At 42.8% G+C, this 23,770-nt stretch overlaps 1 protein-coding gene across 1 annotated transcript in view; it reads left to right on the top strand.

The window, feature by feature from the left end:
- Positions 1-23,770, top strand: part of LOC130082413 (alpha-tectorin-like) — a 226,432-nt gene that overhangs the window by 9,335 nt on the left and 193,327 nt on the right. Inside the window, exons 8-10 of the mRNA XM_056247270.1 lie at positions 14,754-15,149; positions 20,498-20,887; positions 20,972-21,043. Of these exons, the coding sequence (XP_056103245.1) occupies positions 14,754-15,149; positions 20,498-20,887; positions 20,972-21,043 (858 nt within the window). The remainder of the gene's footprint in view (positions 1-14,753; positions 15,150-20,497; positions 20,888-20,971; positions 21,044-23,770) is intronic.

The following is a 23,770-nucleotide window of genomic DNA, read 5'->3' as shown; positions in this document are numbered from 1 at the left end:
ATATTTTTTTGTTCTCAATGGCAAAGTATTTACCAGTAAGTTTATTTTCATTTCTTTATAAAGTTAATTTAGAATTTTTTTTTTTTTTTTTTTTTTATGACGACCAAGCAGCCGACAGTGAGTTAAACATGTTTGATCCATTTATAGCCTCTCAAATCAACACTTTACTTGGCTACAATACAATCCATATATATATAACAACTTAAGCATATCACACAGACAGTTAACGTTTGTTTAAACGTTTATTGTCATTTTTGAAAAGCTGAGGCAAACTGATGCTGCTCAGTCGCAACAGCTCCCGCAAACTAAATGAGTTTACAATACAATACAGAGAATGCAATCTAAACAAATCAAATAAATTACATTAAAAACAAACATGCAGGTTATCTTACCTCAAAAATCAAGTCTTCACTACAGAACATGGCCATTCTTATTTCCAATAGTTTTCAACAGACTCATGAAAATAAAGTCCAATCAAACAAAAAACAACCTCCTAATATGGCTAAGAACAGTCTCAGAGCATCGTGAAGAAAAAGCACAGCATCCACAGTGGAAGGTTTTAATCCAGTCGTACTTTTTCCAGCTGCGCTGAAGTCACGCTCGCCACCGGGACACTAAACACAGAACGAGCCGGTCGCACGAATCTCAGATCGCGCCGCCGGGAAACCTGTGCGTGTGCGTGAGCAGACTGTCATGTGTCAGTCATGTCAGTGTGATAGGTTATAAAACGTCTTTCTATGTTTGCTTTTCAATCGTCATCTTCTCATATTTTATTTTAATTAATGTCTAAAATAGGCTATAAAAAAAGATAAGCCTAAAACAGGCCCGAGGCCCGGCCCGCGTGTGAACTATGACGTGAAAATTGGCCCGAAGCCCGGCCCTAGAAGCGTAAATAAGTCGGGGCCCGTCGGGCTCGGGCTGAAATGCAGGCCTCTATTTCTGATTGAGGCTGTGTGTGACCTCCTAACTGAACTCATTGAAGTCTGAAGTGCAAACAATAAGTGCAAGTGCAACCATAATCAAAGTTAGCACACAGACTCTTTATAATTGTTTTGAAATTGCTGTTTTATTTTGCACCGGCAGTTATAGGGTTAATGCGGTGAGTTCGGAAAAGCCCGGGTAGAGAGAAACGAGGCTGGTGTGTTTGTCTCTATGTTGTTCTTGTGTTCCGATTATAAGTTCAGAAACAGAGCCTCCCTTGTCTGTTGTCTTTAAGCCATACTCTCTCAATATTTGAAGTGCAAACAGAGACCATAGCCGCAAATAAACAGTCCAGAGATGGGTATTGGGAGGCGGACTATGAAGCCTAATTTGTGCGTAATGCACATCAGGGAGCTTGTGTTTTACTTTCAAATTGGTGATCGCGCATACTCTGTGTATAGGGAGTGTTGAGTTATGTTTCAGCTAGCGTTGCATTCAAAAGAAAAAGTGGACGATAGAGATGAATCATCTTTAGCCGATCTCGGCATATTTATTATTCACGCTGCAGACACATCAGTCTCAAGGTCAGACATAGGGGCGGCGCCAGATAATTTTTAACGCAGGTGCTGAGGGGGTGCTAGGTCATTGACAGGGGGAGCTGCACAATTAGCCATATATATATATATATATATATATACACACACACACACACACTATTATTTAAATGAGCAAAATTTATGATGAGATGTGCTCCAGTTCACGTGCAATGCAATCGCGCCTCCTTATCTTTATCATAATGTCTGCTATATTTGCTTCTTATTTAGGCTATTATACCCAGTCAATTGGTTGATGAAAAATTGATTAAAATTAAGATACAATTTATACAAAACGAAATTCACTTTAAAAAGGCTTTCTACAAAACAAAACTTAATTTATACTTAACATAAAAAAATAAAAATCCTTTTCCTTTAAATCCTCGCTTGTCTGGCTTATGCTACTCCGAGCAATGTCCGAACTTTGTATTTTGAGCACTTCTTGCATTGTTTTTGCCTTTTCACGATGACTCGCTTGGTTTAGTCCTCAGTTGAGTCGCTTTGGATAAAAGCGTCTGCTAAAATAAATGACTAAATGTAAATGTGTAAATGTAAATTTAGTGGTCAAAATCATGTCTGACCCATCATATCTTCCGATATATCGCGCATCTTACTCATGCTGTTCAATTTTCATAATCAGCATAGATGTAAAAAAACAAACAAAAAAAACCAACATTATAATATTTTAACAAAAATTAAATTAAATGCGCTTATTTAATGGCTACAACACACATATAGTGGGCCTGACTCCCTAAATATTGAAACAATTAACATTAACAATGCTGAAGTGCAGTTAATTAATAGTAAATGTTAACTAATCCAATTAAGTGTTACCGATTTTTTATACACCGATTCAGAGGTCTCGTGAGTTCAGTGTTGGACATGTCAGTTGTTTTACCTATTATTAAAGCTGCAGTCTGTAATTTTTTTAAGTTAAAAATAATCCAAAATAATTATATTAAAAAAAAAAAACATATTCTGCCAGTGGTCAAAACTATCTGCTTGCCATAGCTAGATTCAAAACGGTTAGCTTGTAATAATGATTTTAATTCCAGTGGTACTGGTGGGTTTCCGCGGGAAATTCGAGCATGTCTTTGCGTCATTACGTCACACCCGTACACATAAAGAAGGAGTTTCGGCTAGCCGGCTATACTGCGCGTGACGAGATGTTTAGATGTATAGGCTTTTCTCGCAGCACTTTACATAATTAAACTTATGGCATCCAGAAAGATCCAAACAACAATCATCAGTGTCAACTGGAGATTCAGCAGTTATAAAACCCAAAAGACTTCGTACTTCAGATTTAAGGTGGCTAGAGAAAGAGAAAGAAACCGTCTCATGCGAACACAAGGATTTAAACATCGGCGGGGCTTTTGAAAAGTGCGTGAACTCCGTGTTTTGAAGGGGTTCAAAACGGAAGAAGAGACGGATTTTTTCTGCTGAACAAGTAAGACATTTCAATAGTTCAATCGTGTAACAGTACGTTTTCTTAATTCACACAGTTATGGAGTTTCCTTTGTTGTGCCTTTCTCGTTTTGCTATTATGGAGAATATGAATTCTGAACTACACAGGTAACCATAAAACACATTAAATTAAACATTAGTCACGCAATGCTGATGTTGTTAACATGAACAATTTGAGAACAAAGTAGGCTATAATTTGCACGGTTGCTGTAAATCGCGTTGATTAAATCTAACGAAGCTTATCATGTCGAATGCTTTTCCCCCTTAGTTGGTCAGAACAAAAATGGATGTTACTTACTTGTTCAGAAGACATTTTCTTATGAAAATTCTTATGTTGGTCAAACTTTCAAAAAGTGAATCTGTGATTCTGTATGACAGTATCCACACAGCGCGGTGACTGACAGCACCACTCGCCTCAAAACACTGTGTTCATCCGCGCTGTTTCATGCCGATTTACAACCCACGTAAAGATGATAATTCCGCGAATCACTGCAGTTACAGATTTCGAACAGAGAGATGGCGACAAAGAGGAAAAGCTACGGACTGCAGCTTTAAAGTGAATGGTTAAAATGAGTCATTCGTTTGCGTATCGGACGTGTCATCAGTGGATGTCGACGGCACGCTTGTGTGATTATCTTGGCAGTTTAGGACATCGCACAAGATTTGCGTCAATACAGAAAACTTTTCACTGGATTTATATCACACAGGTGATTTATTGAAATGTGGTTTAGGTCAGCTCAATGCTTTTTAGAGACGATAAGCAACGTGTTTTTTTTAGCACAATTCACACACCGCGGTAATTCAGGAGAACAAATCTCCAAATGCTCCACGTGAAACTGCGGTCTTCCGACCTTTTACTATCGTGTCAATTGATTTTGATTAATATGCGCGAGAAGTGTTTGAAGACGTGAGAGTGCACGCGGCCTGGGCTCTCTCTCTCTCTGCTCGTGATGCGCCCTGTCAAGCGCAGCAGTCATTCTATTCTACATCATCACCGATCAAAAAAGGCTTTGGCGGGACAAAAATTTGCCGTTATTATGTCGAAATACCGAGATATTATATTGAAATAACGACTTAATATCTCAAAATAACATATATTTGAATATAATTGTTTCCAGACATTATTTTGGGGGGTGCTATCGGGGTGCTTTGGTCTTTCTTGGGGGTGCTGAAGCACCTGCTAGCCCCTCCCTAGCGCCCCCCATGGTCAGACAGCATAAAGATGAACTACATAAAGTCAGAAAGGACAAACATAATAACGCAAACGCGTCCTACATAGTTTGTACTTGAGTGCCCTCTTGTGGCATAAACATATGCTATACACAGAACTGTACAGCATTACATTACACAATATACAACTTAGGACATGACCATATCTTAACACCCCCACTTGTACTCAGGTTGTTATATTCTTAAACAAACAAAGAAAATAAATAAAATGAAATGAATGTGGACTTCTGTTATACACATCAATCAGAAAACAGATCACCTGCAAACCTCTTCAGTTTCAACTTATTCACAAGTTTGGTCATTACATCAGCAATCATATTGTCAGTAGAACAATACATTAAAATCACTCTTCCCTCATCCACAGTAGACCTGATAAAGTGGTACTTTATGTCGATATGCTTACATCTTCGCCTGTTTATAGGATTGTTGGCAAGAGCGATTGTTCCCTGATTGTCCTCATATACTATCGTTTGTGTGTACTCATAGTTATCTATACCTCCCAGTAACTGCTCTAGGTATAGATACTCCTGTATGGTTGAAGCCAGTGCCATATATTCTGCCTCACACGTTGATAGTGCAACCGTAGGTTGTTTTCTAGTCTTCCATGAGACTAGGGAGCTGTTTTGACTAAGGCTCACACAGTATCCCGTGGTACTGCGTCTGTCATTGGTATCAGCCACCCAATCAGCATCACTGTAGGGCTTTATACCTAGCTTTTCATGGTCATGGTCCTGAAACGTAACCCTTTCTCTGCTGTGCCTTTGAGATATCTAAGTACGTGTTTCACCGTGACCCACTGCTCCTCTGTAGGCTCAGCAAAATACTGTGACAACCTGCTCACTACAAAGCTAAAATCTGGTCTGGTGCACGTAGTCAGGTATATAAGACTTCCCACAGCCTCTCTGTACACCCTGCTATCTTCCATCTTTACTGCATCCACAGTATACTCGAGCTTTCGAGCTTTTGCTCACAGGGTGTTTCTCTGGTCCTACAGTCTTGCATATTAAAACGCTGTAGTATCTTATTAGTGTACTTTTCCTGTGACATCTTTACATACCCATCTGACTGACTGAAATCGATACCCAGAAAATGTTTGAGTTCACCCAGATCTTTCATTTTAAACTTTTCTGCAAGCATCTCTTTCACCTTTTTCAGTCTCTCTTTGTTACTTGCTGCAATGATCAAGTCATCGACCCATATGATCATGATCACCTTTCCTTCTCTTGACTCTTTAGCATAAACACAATGGTCGGCTGGGTTTTGTGTGAACCCATCCTCAATCAATCAGTCGTGCAAAACCCTATTCCAGTTCCGTCCAGATTGTTTAAGACCATAAAGGGATTTCTCTAGTTTATAAACTATACCCTCTTTTTCTTGAAAACCCTCTGGTGGATTTATGTAGATCTCATAGTCTATGGGCGTGTGCAAGTACGCTGTTTTCATGTCCATTTGGTGCAAGAGTAAATTCTCCTGCGCTGCTTTCTGTAATACCACCCTTACACTTGTCAAATCTGCCGTGGGTGAAAACGTCTCCCCATAGTCTACTCCCATTTGCTGGCTGTAACCCTTAGCAACAAAACGTGCTTTGTATTTTTCCTTTCCATCTACATCGGTCTTGATAGAGTAAACCCATCTACCCCCCACTGTTTTCTTGCCTATTGGCAGTGTTGTCGGGGTAAAGGTCTTGTTCTCATTTAAAGACTGAATTTCCTCATCCATGTCTTTTATCCATTCTTTTGAATTAGCTGACTTCATTGCTCTTTCAAAAGTCTGTGGAATGCCACACACCGCTCTGCAGCAGTAGTCTACCATGATATGAACCTCATCACTATCACTATCTTCAGTTACGAAGTCATCTAAGTAGCTCGGTGTTTTTCTTTCTCTAGTCGGATACCTTCTACTCTCGGGTTCATCACGTCACACTCTGTTGTGTTTGATTATGGTCACTACACCTCGTTACTGCGCCTGGACTATCATGTACATTTCTACCCCGTACACTTGGCTCGGGAGCATTTTCTGCACTCCTACTCTCTGTGGGCTCAGTAGTCCCGGGTCTTACACTGTCATAGTTATCGCTTGGATCTGTCTCATCTGTCTGTGTCTGTTTTTCCACAACTGCCTTGCTCACAAACTTCACTAGCCTATGTTTCTGTACTTTATTTGTATCTGGATGATACACCAAATACGCCGGGCTGTTCTTGTCATAACCTACAAAACGCCCCGGTCACATCTGGAATCAAGTTTTCCCTTGTCCTGTTTGTACGTGTAGCATACAGACCCAAACTTTTGCATTTTAGATACGTTAGGCTTCTTGTCTGTCAGTAACTCATAAGGAGTCTGCCCTGTACGCCTGTGAAAACACCTGTTGCGTACCATTGCTGCTGTTTGTACCGCGTAGTTCCATAGCTGCTTCGGTAGTACACTTTCAACTATCATACACCTACCCATCTCAAAAAGAGTACGCCAACCCCTTTCTGCAGTTCCGTTCTGGTGTGGGGAATACGGAGCTGACGTTTCATGTCTGATCTTGTTTTCCCTCAACAGTGCTTGAAAATCATTACACGTAAACTCGGTTCCGTTATCGGATCTGATGCACCTCACTTTCCCGTAAGGGGATACATCTGCTAGGAACTTTTCAGTAGCATGTACTGTATCACTTTTCTTCTTTAGAAAATATACAAACACAGCGCTGGAGTAATCGTCAGTAAATGACTGCGCATATTTGTAACCATCTATCGACTCTGTGGCCACTGGACCTGCTAGGTCTGTGTGTACCATCTGTAAGGGAGCCTTTGCTCTGGCATCAGGGTCCCTATTTCTGGTTTGGGCAAACGTCCCCTTAATACACACCTCACACTCTTGTTCAGGTCTGCCTGTTTTGCCCTTGATTTCCATGCCTTCCACAACATTTTGCAGCCTTAGAACATCGTCATAGTTACAGTGGCCTAATATCTCGTGCCATGTTTGTATGTCGTGACATGCATTACACTTATCATTAGACTCAGCTTCAGTATGCAGATAATACAGCCTACCATACACGTGTATGTTAAATCTGGTACCGTCTCTGGCTATCAGGGTGTCTTTATCTTCTTTAAAGACAACCGTAGCCCCACTTGTTGTCGCTGCCTTCACTGAGAAGATGCTTTGGGGGTACGACGGTACGAACAAAGCGTCTTTCAGCACTGCCTTGTGTCGCTGTCCTCCGCGGTCTGTAAGAGAAACTTCAGCATTTCCCCTCCGCTGAGCGATCCCGCTGCAACGGGTGCCATCTGCCAGTTCGACACTGTGCGTTTCAGGCCTAAACGCGCTGTCGAAGCTCTTGAACAGGGTTATGTCCGTGATGATATGAGAGGTAGCCCCCGTGTCCACCATCAGAACCCTCTCTTGGATGCTGCATGCCGGCTGCCGCTGGATACTGGTCCCTCCGTCTCTCATCTTGAACACGTAGTCCTCAGCATCTTCTGAGGCTTTACTCGCACCATCCTTTTTGTCCTTACATCTACATGTGGAGTCTTTGTGTGTGTCACTTCTGCAAAAACTACACCATGTTTTCTGTCGACATACTTTCGCTCTGTGGCCTTTGGTGCCACACTTGAAACACACCGTCTCTGTGTCGTCCTTGGTCCAGCCACGTGCGTTTGTCTTGGCGGGCCGCCGTCCGGCTTTCCCTTGAGTCTTCATCACACTGTCGCTTGACTCGGCTGCTTTTATCTTCTCTGTCTCTTCAAAATTGCGTAGCTTAGTCTTAAATTCTGCAAACGTGATTGCATCGTCTGTGTGAGCCACATGTATCACGAATGGCTTAAAACTCTCAGGCAATCCCTTTAAGACCAAAGCCACTAGTAGTCCGTCTCCTAACGTTTCTCCCGCGTTCCGCAGCGCTGTGATGGCGGTTTCTGCTCTGATAATATAGTCCATTACACTTTCATCATTTGCCTTCAGAAGCGATGTCAACGTGGTGTACAAGTTGATTATACGTGGCTTTCCCTTCCCTGCATAATATTCTCTCAATATTCCCAGAGCTTTTCTTCCATCGTTGGGCGCATCCCTCATAACTAATGAGAGGCTTTTGTCATCGAGTAGTAAAATCAACTCTGCATATGCGTCAGCGTTTTTCTCCGCATCCGCTGCTATCTCGGCTTCTGACACCGGTTCTCTCAGCACCGTGTTCTTTAGCCCTGACAAATGAAAATGTCCCAACATTTTGGTCTCCCAAAGTTCATACTTAGTCTCATCTACGTCGAACGTCAATCGAGGCAATCTGCACGTCCTTCGTTGTTCCGTCATGTTGGCTTACTATTTTTCCTCAGTCAGCAATCCATTAGCACGCGGTCCGTTGCGACTTTCTAAACGGTGGAAAACGACAAACTTATCTTCCGAACGACTCCTGGGCCCATAACCTGTTGAGTTATGTTTCAGCTAGCGTTGCATTCAAAAGTAAAAGTGGACGATAGAGATGAATCATCTTTAGCCGATCTTGGCATATTTATTATTCACGCTGCAGACACATCAGTCTCACGGTCAGACAGCATAAAGATGAACTACATAAAGTCAGAAAGGACAAACATAATAACGCAAACGCGTCCTACATAGTTTGTACTTGAGTGCCCTCTTGTGGCATAAACACAGCATTACATTACACAATATACAACTTAGGACATAATGACCATATCTTAACAGGGAGCAGCAGTGCTGAGCGTGCATTTTACATGATAAGACATTTATCAGAGGTTTAGTCTATGTTGCGCAACGAATCATCTGCCATCGTCACGCGATCAGTAAATTGTGATTCGTGCTGCACTGATTGCAACTTTTTTTATATAAACAGCAAAACGATAGTTTAGGGCGAATGTGAGTGTAGCGGTGGAATATTCTATTGTAATCTCACCCTCACGCTCAGTCATGGCGATATCGCGATTCACGAGACAGCTTTTCACTCAACGGGAAATCTCGTCATATTTTAGTCTCGCGAGATCTCGTGGCACGAGATCTCGTCACACCCCTACTCTCAGCTAATTCCAGCAGCTGCTGGACTTGACATCTCTGCTGTGTTTGTGCTTTTTTCGGGATTATTTCATACAATTTAATACACGCATTATACCTTCGCCCATGCCGTTGGATTCCGTTGTTGTCGAGTATGGAGAGAACAACCAGTGCTGTATTTCCAGTTGTTTTCCTCGCATGCACTAACGTTAATGGATGTCTGACAATTTCGTTGCTAAAAACGTCTATAGATATAGAGACCACACTCGTTATGCGGTACTGTTGCTCTCACGGAACAGATATGCTTATTTAACTTTTTAGTGTTAAATAAAAAGTACCGTCAGATGAAATCCGGCAGGTGTCAGTGCTTTCTCTCCGTCCATGCAGTAGATGCACACCCTTGAATAAGCATGGATTTCTAGTGCATTTACTTGAACTTCTGAGGTAATATCGTTGGTTTAACCCATTTGAGAAATTGAGAGGCGGCCGAAATCAGATTTTAAAATGGACTGAATGAAGCTTTACGGACTTGACATGCGATGCCCTGCTGACTGACATGTATGCGCATGAATCACTGTCACACGCTCAAGCTCAGAGCAATATTGTAAGTTACTGTATGATAATACATTTTTATAGCAGAATAATAATACATCACGATACACAGTCTCACTTTCAGTTACGTCTTATTATTTTTATAATATTTCGAAGGGCAAAAACATGAACTTTAACCAGTGGCGGATTTAGCAAATTGGGGGCCCAAAGCGAAGGTACGAATGGGGCCCCCTCCCCATCCCATCTTTATGAGAACGGAATTTTTTTTTTACCGACTGAATGGTAGGAAAAGCTAATCTACGGGGAAGTAAAGGTTGGAGAGGAGAAAAAAAACCTTCCCCAACATAGAACAAGGTTTCAGATAACACCTGTCTTTGCCAAAATGCCAGGAAACCCAGCACTGTTTATTATTTTTTTAAGATCAAATCAATATCAATATAACCAGCAAGACAAGTAGTTAGGGTAAACCCCCACAAACAGCCATATTAGCAAATATTGCCAAGATGAATAATTGACTTTGTATGAGTGAGTGAGGTTGCAATTGGCATTGCACATGAGATTGACATTTCAAACATTCTACAAGCAAACATTTTTATAGGTTTGTATTAGTTTATATATTTCATAATGTAATAATTTCACAGTTAATCTACAAATGAATGTAGAGACAACATAAAGACCGTATATTTTAAATACTTGTTTAATGGCATCTTTTTATGAATGAAGGTCAGTATCACTGATACTAATACAGCTGTTGATGTCTGGATAAAAATGATTTTTTTCCCTTCATTTTAAATATTAATTATAGCCAGCCATCCAACATTACAGTGTAATTGAAAGCCAAAAAAATTACATTTTGTTAGGCTTTAAAAAATATATAACAACTTTTAATTTACATGAACTTAAAACAATCATCAGATAAACCCATAATAAATGTCATATTTACTTTTGCCCTTTCAGTCTAACAGGATGTATAGACGTTATCCTCAACTAGCGTCACTCACAGCTGCTGCTGTAGCGGCATGTGTCCCCAACAGTAGGCGTAAAAAAGTTTGTCATTTTTGGCAGCGTTGCCAAATACATATCGGCGTCTTTAGTCTTTTTTTCTTTTATTTGAGCCGCTTGGGTAACTTTGTTTCATTTTCGCGTTTAGACTCGTCTTGCTTCATTGTGTACTTCCCAGTCCTTCTGTCATGTTTATCTTTCGCGTTTTCGCGCCGCGCACCCAAGGGGGTAATCCATCGACTGGAAGTTGAAGCCGGCCGGGTGCCGCCATGTTGTAGCAGAACTTCACTTGCTTTAGCATTTCCATTGACTCCCATTCATTTTGGCGTCACTTTGACAGCGAATAACTTTGCATCTGAGGCGTTTAAAGACTCCATTTGTCCATTATTTATTTCTTAAGAAACACGAAAATGTATAAAGGGCTCCATTACCTTCTATGTTACATTATGGCCCCGTAGAAACAGATTTTGTAAAAATAGGCTAACTATTGCGTCATAACCACTCGACTCTCTGTCGCGCTGTACAGAAATGACCGTACAGACAGGAGGAGAAGCTCGCAGGCAATCGGGGGGACGTCCCGTCAAGGGAGAAGCCCATAGATAATGAGTCCATAAAAGCAACGGAATACTTACTCCTGCTCACTCACGCCAAAGAACTCTTTGCTCAAGTTCTCCGTCTCTGCAAGATTAACGTTGGCAATTTGTCACGCACAGCTACTAGAAGATTAACGTCTGTCAGACAGGTTGCTCACGTCATCAAGCTTAGTTTGAGTCGGTTTGAGTCTGCGCGTCAGGAACGGAAGTGCTCAAAAATTGCTAAAAATGGGCTTCAACTGTCTCAACTGAGTTCCAATGAGATGGCTCTGTCCACTTCTTATACTGTCTATGCGCGCACCGTTACGGACTAGTCCATTTTATTGCGAAAGTGGGGGTGTTATGTGTAGGGACAGATAACCATGAACTGGACATTTTAACTACTACTTGTAGCAACATCGAGTTTTGCCTTAATTAGCTCAAAATTATTTATAGGGTATTTTAATAATTAATCATGAATATGATTAATATCTTGCATGTTACAGTTAAATTATCGAAATTGAAAATAGATTGATTGTATATGAATGATAAATCATAACGAATTATAATTCCTTATTCATATATCAATGGTCTCATTACAGATCGATTATATGAGATAACTTTAAGGGAATTAATTTAGTTATCAAACAATCGGTTTGTCCAGCAAACAGCCGTAAGATTAACTTACCAACTTCTCAACAAAGTTATCCCTTTTTATAAACTCCAAGAAATATCAATTTTCTGGCCGTGAACATTAATTTTCCTGTGTTTATAAAATTTAGGCTACTGAAATAGTAACAAATTGTAAAGCTGTGTAGCTTATAGATCAATCATTTCATTGACTTGTAATATAAGCTTTTTGACAGAAAGCAATCAAGAATATGGTTTTAATAATTGAAACTACAGATACAGAATTCTACATTTAAACCCGGGATACATATATGTACATTAAACAGTAAAACTGACGAGACAAACAAATAACATAGAGAGAGAGGAAGACAGAGAGAGAGCTGATCACGAAAGATTATGTGAGGTAGACAGAGAGGGAGAGAGAGAGAAAACTTGGAAAGATCATGAGTTTGGCAAAATTCATCACAGACACAGAACCTTTGAGACAACAAGAATCAACAGATCTTAAACCTTGAAAGCATGGTAAAACGGGTACTTGCACCGGTAAAGCTCTTTTGGGTGGCTGATGTGAAGAAGGCGTGTGTCTCTCTCGGTCATGTGAACGTCCTGCGTTCGGGTTCGTCCAGCACGCGCGAGCGCGGCGTGTTTGAATGTCCTTGGAGGTGAAGCTTGCCAGCTGAGTTCGGGCTGTGTTCATTTTCCTCGCGAGAAGAAATGACGATAGGCGATGTCCAGACGCACGAGGAGTCACATGATGAAGCATCGAAGAGAGCAGGAAGAGCCAGGGACCAGGAAGCGCGCGTCGAAGAAGAGAGCGCGTCGAGGCAGAGAGCGTTGGAAGAGCGAGTGCCGACATTTATCACCTTGGAGAAATCCAGCCTCTTCCTGTCGGCTTGGCCAATCGGAGAGTTGGAAGTCACAGGCAGGAATTTAGTTTTCATTACTCTTTGTCTTGTCAGGATAATTTTACGATGGTATAAAATTTTGTCATTTCTAACCAGAAATATGGTATACACAGAACACTACATTTCACTGTAATATCCTATGTATGACTTGTTTAGTCAAAACAAGACGGTCGAACAGTTACCAAGCATGGCAGGAGAAAAGTAGAAGGAACATAGTTACATTCACACATTTAAATGTTCACTTACACGACTATAAAGCCATAATACCGGCTACCATGACCTAGGAAATATCAAATTCATGTTTATGCATTTCTTACGTGGTTATACTTATAGACAATATAAGACTGCAGAGTCTATTCCTCTTTCTTCATCAGAATTCAAGTGGGAGCTGTGATTTCCCTTGGAATTCCTTTTGGGGAGTCATAAAGTTTTATGACCTAGCAAGAGGGAGAGTTACAGAAGGTGATCCTGTTGGGGAATCTTTCTTTAGAAATAAACTTAAGATTCGAAGTTACAGTCATTTTCAAATTACATCTATAGAATAAGACAAAACTAATTAGATATGCATGCATACAGGAAGGTCGGGTACAATTCTGTGTTATATACATTAAGGACATTTCTATCCTAAGTTATCCACAAAGACGTCTGTGTGCGGGTATGTGTGGTGTGCATCTGTCCATCCGTGGTGTGTGTGTGTGTGTTGGAATGTGTAATTGTCCTTCAGCGTTCAGGCAGCTTTGTGTAGTGGCTCACTCATTACACAATGTCCTGTTTGTGAGGTGATCAAATCAGGGGAGACCCCTAAGGGGCTGTTCTCTACGTGATCTTCGGCCAGACTCATGAGATGTCATCTTGAGTCACATGTCCTTTTGGTCACATGTCGTAAGCAAAGCATTTCTTTGTTTATTCATTAGAGAAAAACGCTGCATGTGCGAATCAGAGTCAATGATTTAATCAATTCAAAACACTATTCCTTTGTTTCACCGAATGGAAGAATGGAGGGGAAATTTACTAAATTAGAATCTAGTTAATTTACTCCAACATACCAGAGCTGGCTCAACTACCCATCTTATTATTGCTACATACTTCAACATTTCAACGTATTTCTTAAGAATATTAATAACATTTACTATGCTTTTGAAGCGTTCATGATGATAAGGGGCTTTTTCTTTTCTTTTATATATATTTTTTTGAGGTTGGTTGGGGGCCCCCCTACTATGACCGCTGGCTTTATGACTTTAACCATTGGCTTTACTTCTTCAAACAACTGTCACTTTAGCGCGAGGCCAGTAGCATATAGCATTAGCAAAGCCGGCCCCGCCCACTTTAGGCTTCAGAAACGCTCTTCAGAAACCTACGGGTGACGTCACTGACACTGCGTCCATATTTTTTTTACAGTCTATGGTTAACATGCGTTCATATGCGCGTGCACGAAATCTAACACACTTCCAGCAGAAACAACTGTTTTGAGTCGAGAGGCTGCAAACTGCGGAATGGATTTCCATTCCACAGTTTGCAGGCAGCTAGCAGACTAGCCGGCGGGAATCCCTTTTGGAGTCATTTCAGCAGACAACGTTAAAGCGCAGACATGGCTCATGGATATCGGATATCTCCGCAGGTTGGATCGGGAAAACCCGATACGTGAATTACGTTTGTATCAGTCCCGATACCGATACTGGATAGGATCGGCCCCAATCCTAAAACCATGTAAATACATTGCATTAAACCAAATACACTAAATAATGTTCTTTTTAAAACCATAATATGACCCCTTTAATTCATCCTTATTTCACCATCCCAATATCTCCTCTTTCATTCAGACACAGATGTTAGATAGATGTTTACCTGAACTCTTGTGTTTGTCACCTCAGTGAATGAGTCTTTTCTCTTTATTCTCTCAGAACCTACAACTGATCCATGCTATGATTATAACACACTTGATGAATATTGGAGAGATATACGGCAAAACCTATATCAGTATGGACATGATGACACCCTTGTTGAATGGAGTGGCTGGTATCGGCTGTATCTGAATGGAGAAAGTGCCCAGATGTCTGAGTGGTGTGTGAATTATGTGGGATGTGGTGGTTACACTGGACTGTATCTCAACGGTTCTCATCCAACACTTGAGGATGGAGTGGTGACCCGTGAAGTACTGGGAACTCATTCATGGTATTCCAGTCAGTGTGGCGCCTACAGTTCCTCATCCATCCGAGTCAAAGCCTGTCCAGGAGATTATTACGTCTATGAATTTGTCAAACCCGTCATATCGGCTCCAGGGCCGATGTACTGTGCAGGTACAATATTCAATCTTATCTTTAGGATTTTTTTTATGTCAGTAGGCTATAATAGAAAGTGTAAATGCTCTGACTTTTAGATAATTTAACATACATCTTTTTTTTTTAATGAAATAAGTATGTTTTAACATATCATGCAGTTCATCATCCATTCTGTATAGTAGGTTATGTTACAGATCAATAGCATCTAGATCTCTTAGTTACACAATTGCTCAAATCACACTTTAGGCGATTTGTTCATTAATATGTAAACTAAAAATGTATATGAAAACATTGTGATATTACTCCACAGTCCTCTTGTGCCTATCTGAAGTTAAGTTCCCTTTCGAAGGGAACTCAACAATACGTCATCGCCGTTATGGGGAACGCTTCAGGCGTGACAGGTGTCTGAAATCACTATCAAATCACGTCAATCACATTGACCGGCGACAGCCCGTGAATCATTAGCGTGAATGATTAACGTGCGACCTGGAAGTATATAAGGGCGCCTCGCAAACATGACAAATCATCTCATCGTCTTCAGGGACTGTTTTGTATGAAACGCTACTCAAGTTACGAGCAAAAAGAGAAAGGTAAGATGAAACGCACAGCAAAAGCAGATTGTTTTCGTAAGTGTGCCGACCCGTGTCCGAGATTTCTGACACCGGCTGACACACACGATCTGTGCGTTTTTTGTATGGGAGAAGAGCACGCACGGGAGGTTCTCGAGGGAACCCTCTGTGCGAATTGCAAGCGTTTTTCTCTTAAAACGCTCCGCTCTCGTCTGGCCCTCTTCTCGAGTGAAGGGGGCTCAGCATCTGTTCCTCATGGTGCAGGTCCCGCTCGTGCTGAGGCCGAGCGGCGACTTACATCATGGGGTTCTCAGATGGAGCTCGTTGATCGCCTTGAGAGGGCTGTAAACCTCTCAGATGATTCAACGGCTGACGAGGGCGAGCTGCAGGTCGATGAGGAAGATTTTTCACCGACTGTGCCTGCAGCTGAGGCTCTTCAGGACGCGCAGGAGATGGTTGAGGAGGTTTATGATCAGGAAGATCCTGAACCTCTTCAGCCATACTGCCCCGTGTATGCTGAGCTGGTGGAGGTTATGGAGCGCGCTGCTGGCAGGCTGCGGTGGCCTTGGCAGCGGTGCTAGAGGAGGGACCGCTCGCGGAAGGCTCGATGATCGGTTTCTCCCCGGCCGTACACTACCAGCTCGGGTGAGCCTTCCATTCCTTCCTGATCTGCACATGGAGATCGAGAAGGCATGGAAGAACCCATACTCTGTCCGTATTCACCAACATCAGCGGGCCAGTTTCGCTGATGTTGAGGGGATCAGAGAGCATGGGTACGTGTCAATGCCGCCCATTGACGAGACGTTTGCGAACTATCTCGTGTCTGGGCGGGCAGCGACACTGAAAGCTCCAACCCTGCCATCCAAGCTGCTGAAAACATCGGCTCGTTTGAATGGCAGAGCATACACGGCAGCAGGTCAGGCCGGTGCTGCACTCCATACCATGGCAGTGTTGCAGGCGTACCAGACTGACCTGCTGGGGGATCTCGACCAGGGGGCAGGGATGTCCCCTGAGGCGGTGGCTGAGCTGCGCCGCACCACAGATCTGGCTCTCCGGGCTACCAAGCAAACCGCTGCCGCGATCGGTCAGTCGATGGCGGCGATGGTGGCCACGGAGAGGCATCTTTGGTTAAACCTAGCTGACATCGGGGAGAAAGAAAAGACCTTTCTCCTCGATTCGCCAGTTTCGCCTTCCGAACTCTTTGGCACCTCTGTAGAAGAGGTGGTGGGGAAGTTCATGGAGGCGAAGGCGCGCTCAGCAGCATTTAGGACATGTATACCGGTGAGATCCGCGTCCGCACCCAGGCAGGCGGGAGAGCCTGGCCCTTCACGGTCTGAGGACCGTAGGCAGGGCCAGCGAGCCAGTGTCGCCTCTCGTGCGCCCCCTCCCTCGAGGAGCAGGTCGCAGAGGAGGCGTGACTCCCGCAACAGAAGAGATTTGAGGGAGGTTATCCAGAACAAACGCTCACAGCGTCGGTAGTGGATAACCTCCCCGGAGGGTCACGAAATCTGCCCTCTCTCTTCTGACCCCCAGGCGTTCATTACATCAGGCCTGGGGATGGGCCTATGATGAGATCTATGTTCTGATGGCCCACCTGGGCCTGGTTGGTGGAAACGCTCCTTTCAAGCATGTAAAGTGGCGGTTCCCAGGTTCATAAAGAACTGTCTGGCGAATCTTCGCCTTGCGCGCCGCAGGTGAGCTGCTGGTCTTCTCAAAGAGTATTTTTTGTGATTAAAAAATAACATATTTCTCTTTACAGACCTCGTTCCCTGTATAGAGTTATGGGGCCATGTCAAGGTAATAAGGTAAGAGAACTTTATTGGATTATCAGGGCCCTGAAGTTTCCCGGTAGGTGGCCAGAACGATAACTATGTTAGCCTTCGGGCTGTTAGCCACCTCAGGGTAGAGTAGTTGGTCTCTCTCTTAAAAATGTTTATTTAGAGTGTTGACTGATGCTAGAGCTTCAGATAGATCTTAAGTCCGGCCCACGGGACCGTTTGACTTTCCTGAGTATTTCGCCCTTTGAACTCTGTTTGGGTTTCATTAGGCTGAGCGATTCTGCAGCCTTTTGTATCGAATAATACAGATTTTATTCCTTATTAGGCTGTGGCTCCTCTGAGCCCTCAGATAGATGTATGCTTACAGGTTGGCCCTCACCAGGGCCGCCTCTGTAGCTGGCTTAGGCTGTGCCAGGGATATTAGAGGCGTTCTGCTAAAATTAGCATTTCTTCCTCTGACCCTTCACTTTGTGAATGTAGGTTTTTGGCATCCCTGTATAATCAGCCTCCTCCCATGGGAGTCGTTAGGCCAAGGCCCACCCCCTTCTCTGCATTCTGGGGTGACTAGAGTAATGCAGCGTGGTGCAGAGAATATTTTATAAGGACATGGTAGGCCTCAGTTAGGCCACCGTGGTATATAAGTCCTTTTGAGCAGGGTTAGGCCGTCTTTCGCTTCACGAAGAAGACTGAGTCTCCTGCCCGACCCTGCCGTGCAGAACTGGCCTACGGATTTAGGCCGCCAGTATGGGCTTCACTTACCTCGGTGAGCTACTGCTCGAGCGCCGGGTTGTAGGTGGGTGGCTTTCATTCAATCCCCACTCCCCTAGGTTGGGCACAGATACATTTCTGTCACCCCTAGAGCTGCTGGCAGGCCCGCCCCCTGGTAACCTCAGGGTGAGGTGTGAGTATTCCCCTGTGATTCAGGGTAGGTCTGAGTACTTCACTCCCAGTTCTGTTTATCCTACCTCGCACCATTATGGCTCGGGTCGAGTATGAGGTAAGCCTTCACTTCTTCTTTGGTCGAAGTACGCTCCCCTGTAGCCAGAGCATTGCCCTGAGCTGACGCCCATGCATAGATGGTAGGCCCCTGACTAACTGGGGCCTCCGTTGAGGCAGAGTGGCGTATGTTGTACTCCCCTTGTTTTTAAGCTCTCTTGCTAAGCTCTCTTGCTGAGTACACTGTCGTGGGCAATGTGATTAGGCACCAGGATGCTGTAGGCGCTGTGTAAACAGCTTATCTGCCAACGAAGGCTGCGCCATCAGGTAGTAGGCCTCAGCAGGCCTCCTTGTATGGGCAGCCCCCAATAGGGCGCTGTAGGCCACTTCTCGAGAGAAATAGTTGGCCTTGGTGGTTCGGGCAGTTGACTCACCGGTGGGTAGTAGGCCTTAAACAGGTCTCATCGGAGGTGAGTCCCAACGTTGTGGGACATACTTTATAGCTGCTGCAGGTAGCTAGCCGTACTAGGCCTCCTGTGGGTGGGCCCAATAGTTACGTTGGTGTAGTATGGTTCCCAACAGTGTTCCTTTGTAGGAATTGACTTGCTATTAGCTGGTAGGCCCAACCGGGCCTCCCTCAAAGGCGAGTCCCCAGCTGGTTGGCCTTAACAGGCCGCCTTGGAACTGTCACCTGAACTCTACAGCGTGGTTTTGCCTACCAGGGGGACCATATGCTCCCCTCATTGAGGGTCACTGTGAGCACGCGGACTCCTGAGTCTGGTCAGACGGTCGTAGGCCTCTCGTGAGGCCTCCCAGTTAGATCAGCCCTTAGGCCTTCACAGGCCTCCTCAGTGTTTGTAACACAAGCACTGGGTATATCCATGGATCGAGTAGAGAAACTCCCCTCGCTGGTAAGGGTTGGAAAGCACTTGCTGTGTCATACTCTCCGGGATATCCCGTCTCTGAGATCTGGGCTGAGTGGTTCACTGCCAGCTTCGCAGTCCCTCGGGTTGGATGCCTTACTTAAGGCAAGTGTCCAGAGGCTCTGTCTTCGGACAGACAGGAAGTGGCCAGACTAAGTGTCTATGCTCTGACGCCAGGTCAGGCCGTCCTGGTGGCACTTCGGGGTGAGTACGTTCCCCTGAATAGTGACTGGCTGGGGTTCCTTCGGGTTCCCTAGCCACATTCCCTAGAAGGGACCCCTTCTAATTGAAGTTGTGGTCCTAGGCCTTTGAGCAGGCCCAGGTAGGCCTTTTCATTTAACCATGTTTATGGAGGTTTTTCCTGTGAGGCTTATAGCTTAGGCTATGACCGTAGGGAATGCTGTCACTGACAGCCTAGTGTGACCTGACGGTGAGTGGTTCTAGCGTTTCATTTGAAATTGCTCGTTCTGACAGTTGTCACTGCCTTTGGGCATGCACTCCCCTCAGCATGGCGAAGTGGGTATTTCGTTCCCCATAACGTCGATGACGTATTGTTGAGTTCCCTTCGAAAGGGAACGTCTCAGGTTACGAATGTAACCTCTGTTCCCTGAGAACAGGGAACGAGACAATAGGTCTCCCTGCCATGCCTCGGGGCTTGCCTGCCGTACAGTCCCTTCAGACGATAAGGTGATTTGTCATGTTTGCAAGGCACTCTTATATACTTCCAGGTCGCACGTTAATCATTCACGCTAATGATTCACGGGCTGTCGCCGATCAATGTGATTGACGTGATTTGATAGTGATTTCAGACACCTGTCACGCCTGAGGCGTTCCCCATAACGCCGATGACGTATTGTCTCGTTCCCTGTTCTCAGGGAACAGAGGTTACATTCGTAACCTGAGACGTTTTTTTTCTCAGATTAAAACATAGTAGCACAGTTTTTGTCATATGTAGCCCCTCCTCAGGTGTTGCTCTGCCCCGTTCTACAGGGTTCTGTCAGACAGACTTGCCCCACTTTAGCCTGACAGTACACCACTGGTTAGAATATAATTGCTCGAAGTTATGTAATTAACCATCATAACTGGTCTTATGGTATAAAACTCTTATGCTCTTTAGGATGTAATACATTTTAACAGTACTTTTGCAAACTCCATGACAGTTGCTTTCCAAAGCATCAGCAGTGATCCCTGCTACAACTATGAGTCTCTGGATCGTCCCTGGAGAGCCAACAATGAAAGTGGAGATTACATTTGTGATAACCTGTTTTCCTGGAATGGCTGGTACCGGCTTTTCTACTATGGAATGGACATCCGGATGTCAGAGACCTGTATTAGTTCATACACCTGTAACACAGACCTCAGCCTGTGGCTCAATGATCCTCACCCTCAGATAGACGATGGAGTGGTGATCAGGGAGGTCTGTGGAGGGTCTTATTGGGGAAGCTGCTGTGATTACAAGTCTAAACCCATCAGAGTGAAAGCGTGTCCAGGCAATTACTATGTCTATGAACTTGTGAATCCACAAATATGGTGTACGGGATACTGCACAGGTACTGTGATTTTCTCATTTATTTAAGTATTTCAAACCATTTTGTAAATGATTTCTGTCATGACATGAATTTCCCTCTTTTTAGATGTCAGCACTATTTCACAGGCGGTTTCCACTGTGGGTCCAGATATATTCACTGGATCCACCATCAACTTGAGTAAGTTGTAAATAATATTAATATTTGAGTGTTATTAAAAATCATATATTTCTTTTCAATTAAAGGTTTGCATTACAGTTTAAATGGATTTTTTGGTGCATAAACATTTTCACTATTACACAGTTGCATTGTGTATGAATGGTTTATGAATCTCATTCTTACAGTGTTTGACTGGTTCAGATTTGCGCTTGTGAAGTTGCTCATTGAGATATAACTTGATTGTTTTGGTCTCATCATCTCTTACTCTAACAGATTATGATCCATGTAATAACTACAACACACTTGACAACTACTGGAGAAGCACACTCAATTACTGGTATAATTATGGATACATATCTGATCATGATGACACTCGTGTAGAATGGGACGGCTGGTATCGACTCTTCATTAATGGATCAAGTGCTCAGATGCCTGAGTGGTGTTTTTATTACATGTCATGTGGAGGTTTTAGTTCTCTGTGGCTTGGTGACCCTCATCCTCGGCTAGAAGATGGAGTTGTTACTCGTGAAGTTTACGGCTCCCGTGATGATCAGTGCAGTCGCTACAGATCCGACCCAATCCAAGTCCAAGCTTGTCCTGGAAATTATTATGTCTACAAATTTACCAGACCAACTCTTTCAATCCCAGATCCTGTATATTGTGCAGGTATATTCATTCATCTTTATATCTGACATGCTTGTCATGAATTGTATTGATTTTTTTCTTATTATTAATGTGAATATATTTAATCTGCAATGCTCTCTTTCTCCTTTTTCCTTAATAGTGCCTTTCTCCACCCCAAGTGTCGACCCCTGCTACAACTACCAGTCTGGATGAGCCTTGGAGATCCACAGACAACTATTACTATAATAACTATAACTACTATGGCATGTGTGATTATAATGTGGAGTGGAATGGCTGGTACAGGATGTTCTACAATGGTGAAAATACTCAGATGCCAGAATCATGTGTAAATCAGTACACGTGTGGCACTTATGAACCACTGTCGCTCAACGGCCCTCACCCACAGCTGGAAGATGGAGTGGTCACACGTCAGGTCTGTCTCTCCTTATGGGATGGCTGCTGTACTTACACATCCCACCCTATAAGAGTCAAAGCCTGTCCAGGAAATTACTATGTTTATGAGTTTGTCAAGCCAACATTTTGTGGAGCTTACTGTGTTGGTGAGCACTTACTCTTGATCTTCAGCCATTTACTTTTCTGGATTTAGTTTGAACTGAAATGAAGTGATTGTTGTTAACATAAAATATTCCTAATACCAGATGCCTCAAACCAGTCCATCTCATCAACAACAGAGACAATCCCATCCATAGAATCCATTACTCCACCAATCACAACCACTGGTAAAGTATTGTCTTGCTTCCTTCATAAACTCTCTTGAGCATATTTTTGGACATGTATTTTTATTAAGCATGATCTCTTGAAATGTTCCTGTTAATCATATTAAGTAAATTCATAGCTAAATTAATTTCTGCAGAACATATTTACAAACATCACATTAGTAAAAAGCAATACAGCTCACAGATGATTATGCAATTCAAACTCTCTATATTTGAATGTAAACAGAATGCATTTTTAGACAAAGTGAAGTACTGAAACTTTGTTAACAGTGAAATCTAAACCACCAGTGTTTCTCAAACTCAGTTCATAACCCCTGTTCGCATACCCCTACCATTGGAAAGAGGGAAATTACTGCATGTACAGACAGATATTTATACATGATCTGGATTCAATGATATCTTCTTTGCATCAATATCATTTACGCAAAGAACAACAATATACTATAAAACTGTATCAATGTGATGTATCCATCTGTTTCCAGGGGGCACTACTGTAAAAAATAAAGTGGGTGCAACTTCCGGTCAGGCGGCGGAAGTAGCATACCAATGGTATTTTGTGTGAGTTAGCGAAGAGGTTTTTCAGATAATGTTTTACTATTTAAACTAAGTCGCAAACCTTTATGAGAGATGTCGTTACGGAGCTCAGGGACAACATGTGCTGTTCGTGGTTGTACATAGGCCTATAACCAGACTAAACTAATTCAGTGGCAAATTTTAATATCTAACAATCTTGGACTAAAGATTTTAAGTGAAGGCTACTGTGAAGCAACATATTCAGAACATGAATGACACACAGTAAACATGTCATTGTATATATAATATAATATAGGCTATATTTCTCAGGTCTGTGAGGCAGTATAGACTATGCTGAGTTTCGGTTCATTTATGAGACGAGCTGCAGTTCAGGCGCCTCCGTGTCTTGATTATTGTCTGCTATATACTTATTATTTATTAAATGCAGGTAATTTGTTGATGAAACATTGATTAAAATTAAGATACAATTAATACAAAACGAAATTAACTTTAAATAAAGGCTTAGTGCTTTCAGTTTGAGGTCTCTGTGAAAGTTTTAAAGCAGTCTTTTAGTGCCGCCTTCAGGGAACTGTTACGTCCGTAACATTGTTTTTTCCTCATAAATGCTAACATGAAAAATAAAATAAAATAAAATAAATATTTTATGCCAACCCTTCTTCATCTGGTGGGTAGTATTACTTTAGGTTTGCGCAGTGTAATTCTCACATTTCACATAATTACTAAAAAAATATTTTGCCACATAAAAGTTAAAGTTTTTTTGTGTCACGTCCCTCATGTGTATTTCCCTCATATTAAATATAAAATGCATGTGTTATATTTTTATAATGTCTGGACTCCTTTATTAATGAAGTAT

This window comes from Rhinichthys klamathensis, unplaced genomic scaffold (genome assembly GCF_029890125.1).
Source record: "Rhinichthys klamathensis goyatoka isolate OS25496 unplaced genomic scaffold, OSU_Roscu_1.1 h1tg000045l_1, whole genome shotgun sequence".
Classification (NCBI taxonomy): domain Eukaryota; kingdom Metazoa; phylum Chordata; class Actinopteri; order Cypriniformes; family Leuciscidae; genus Rhinichthys; species Rhinichthys klamathensis.
This window is presented reverse-complemented; position numbering and strand designations above follow the sequence as displayed.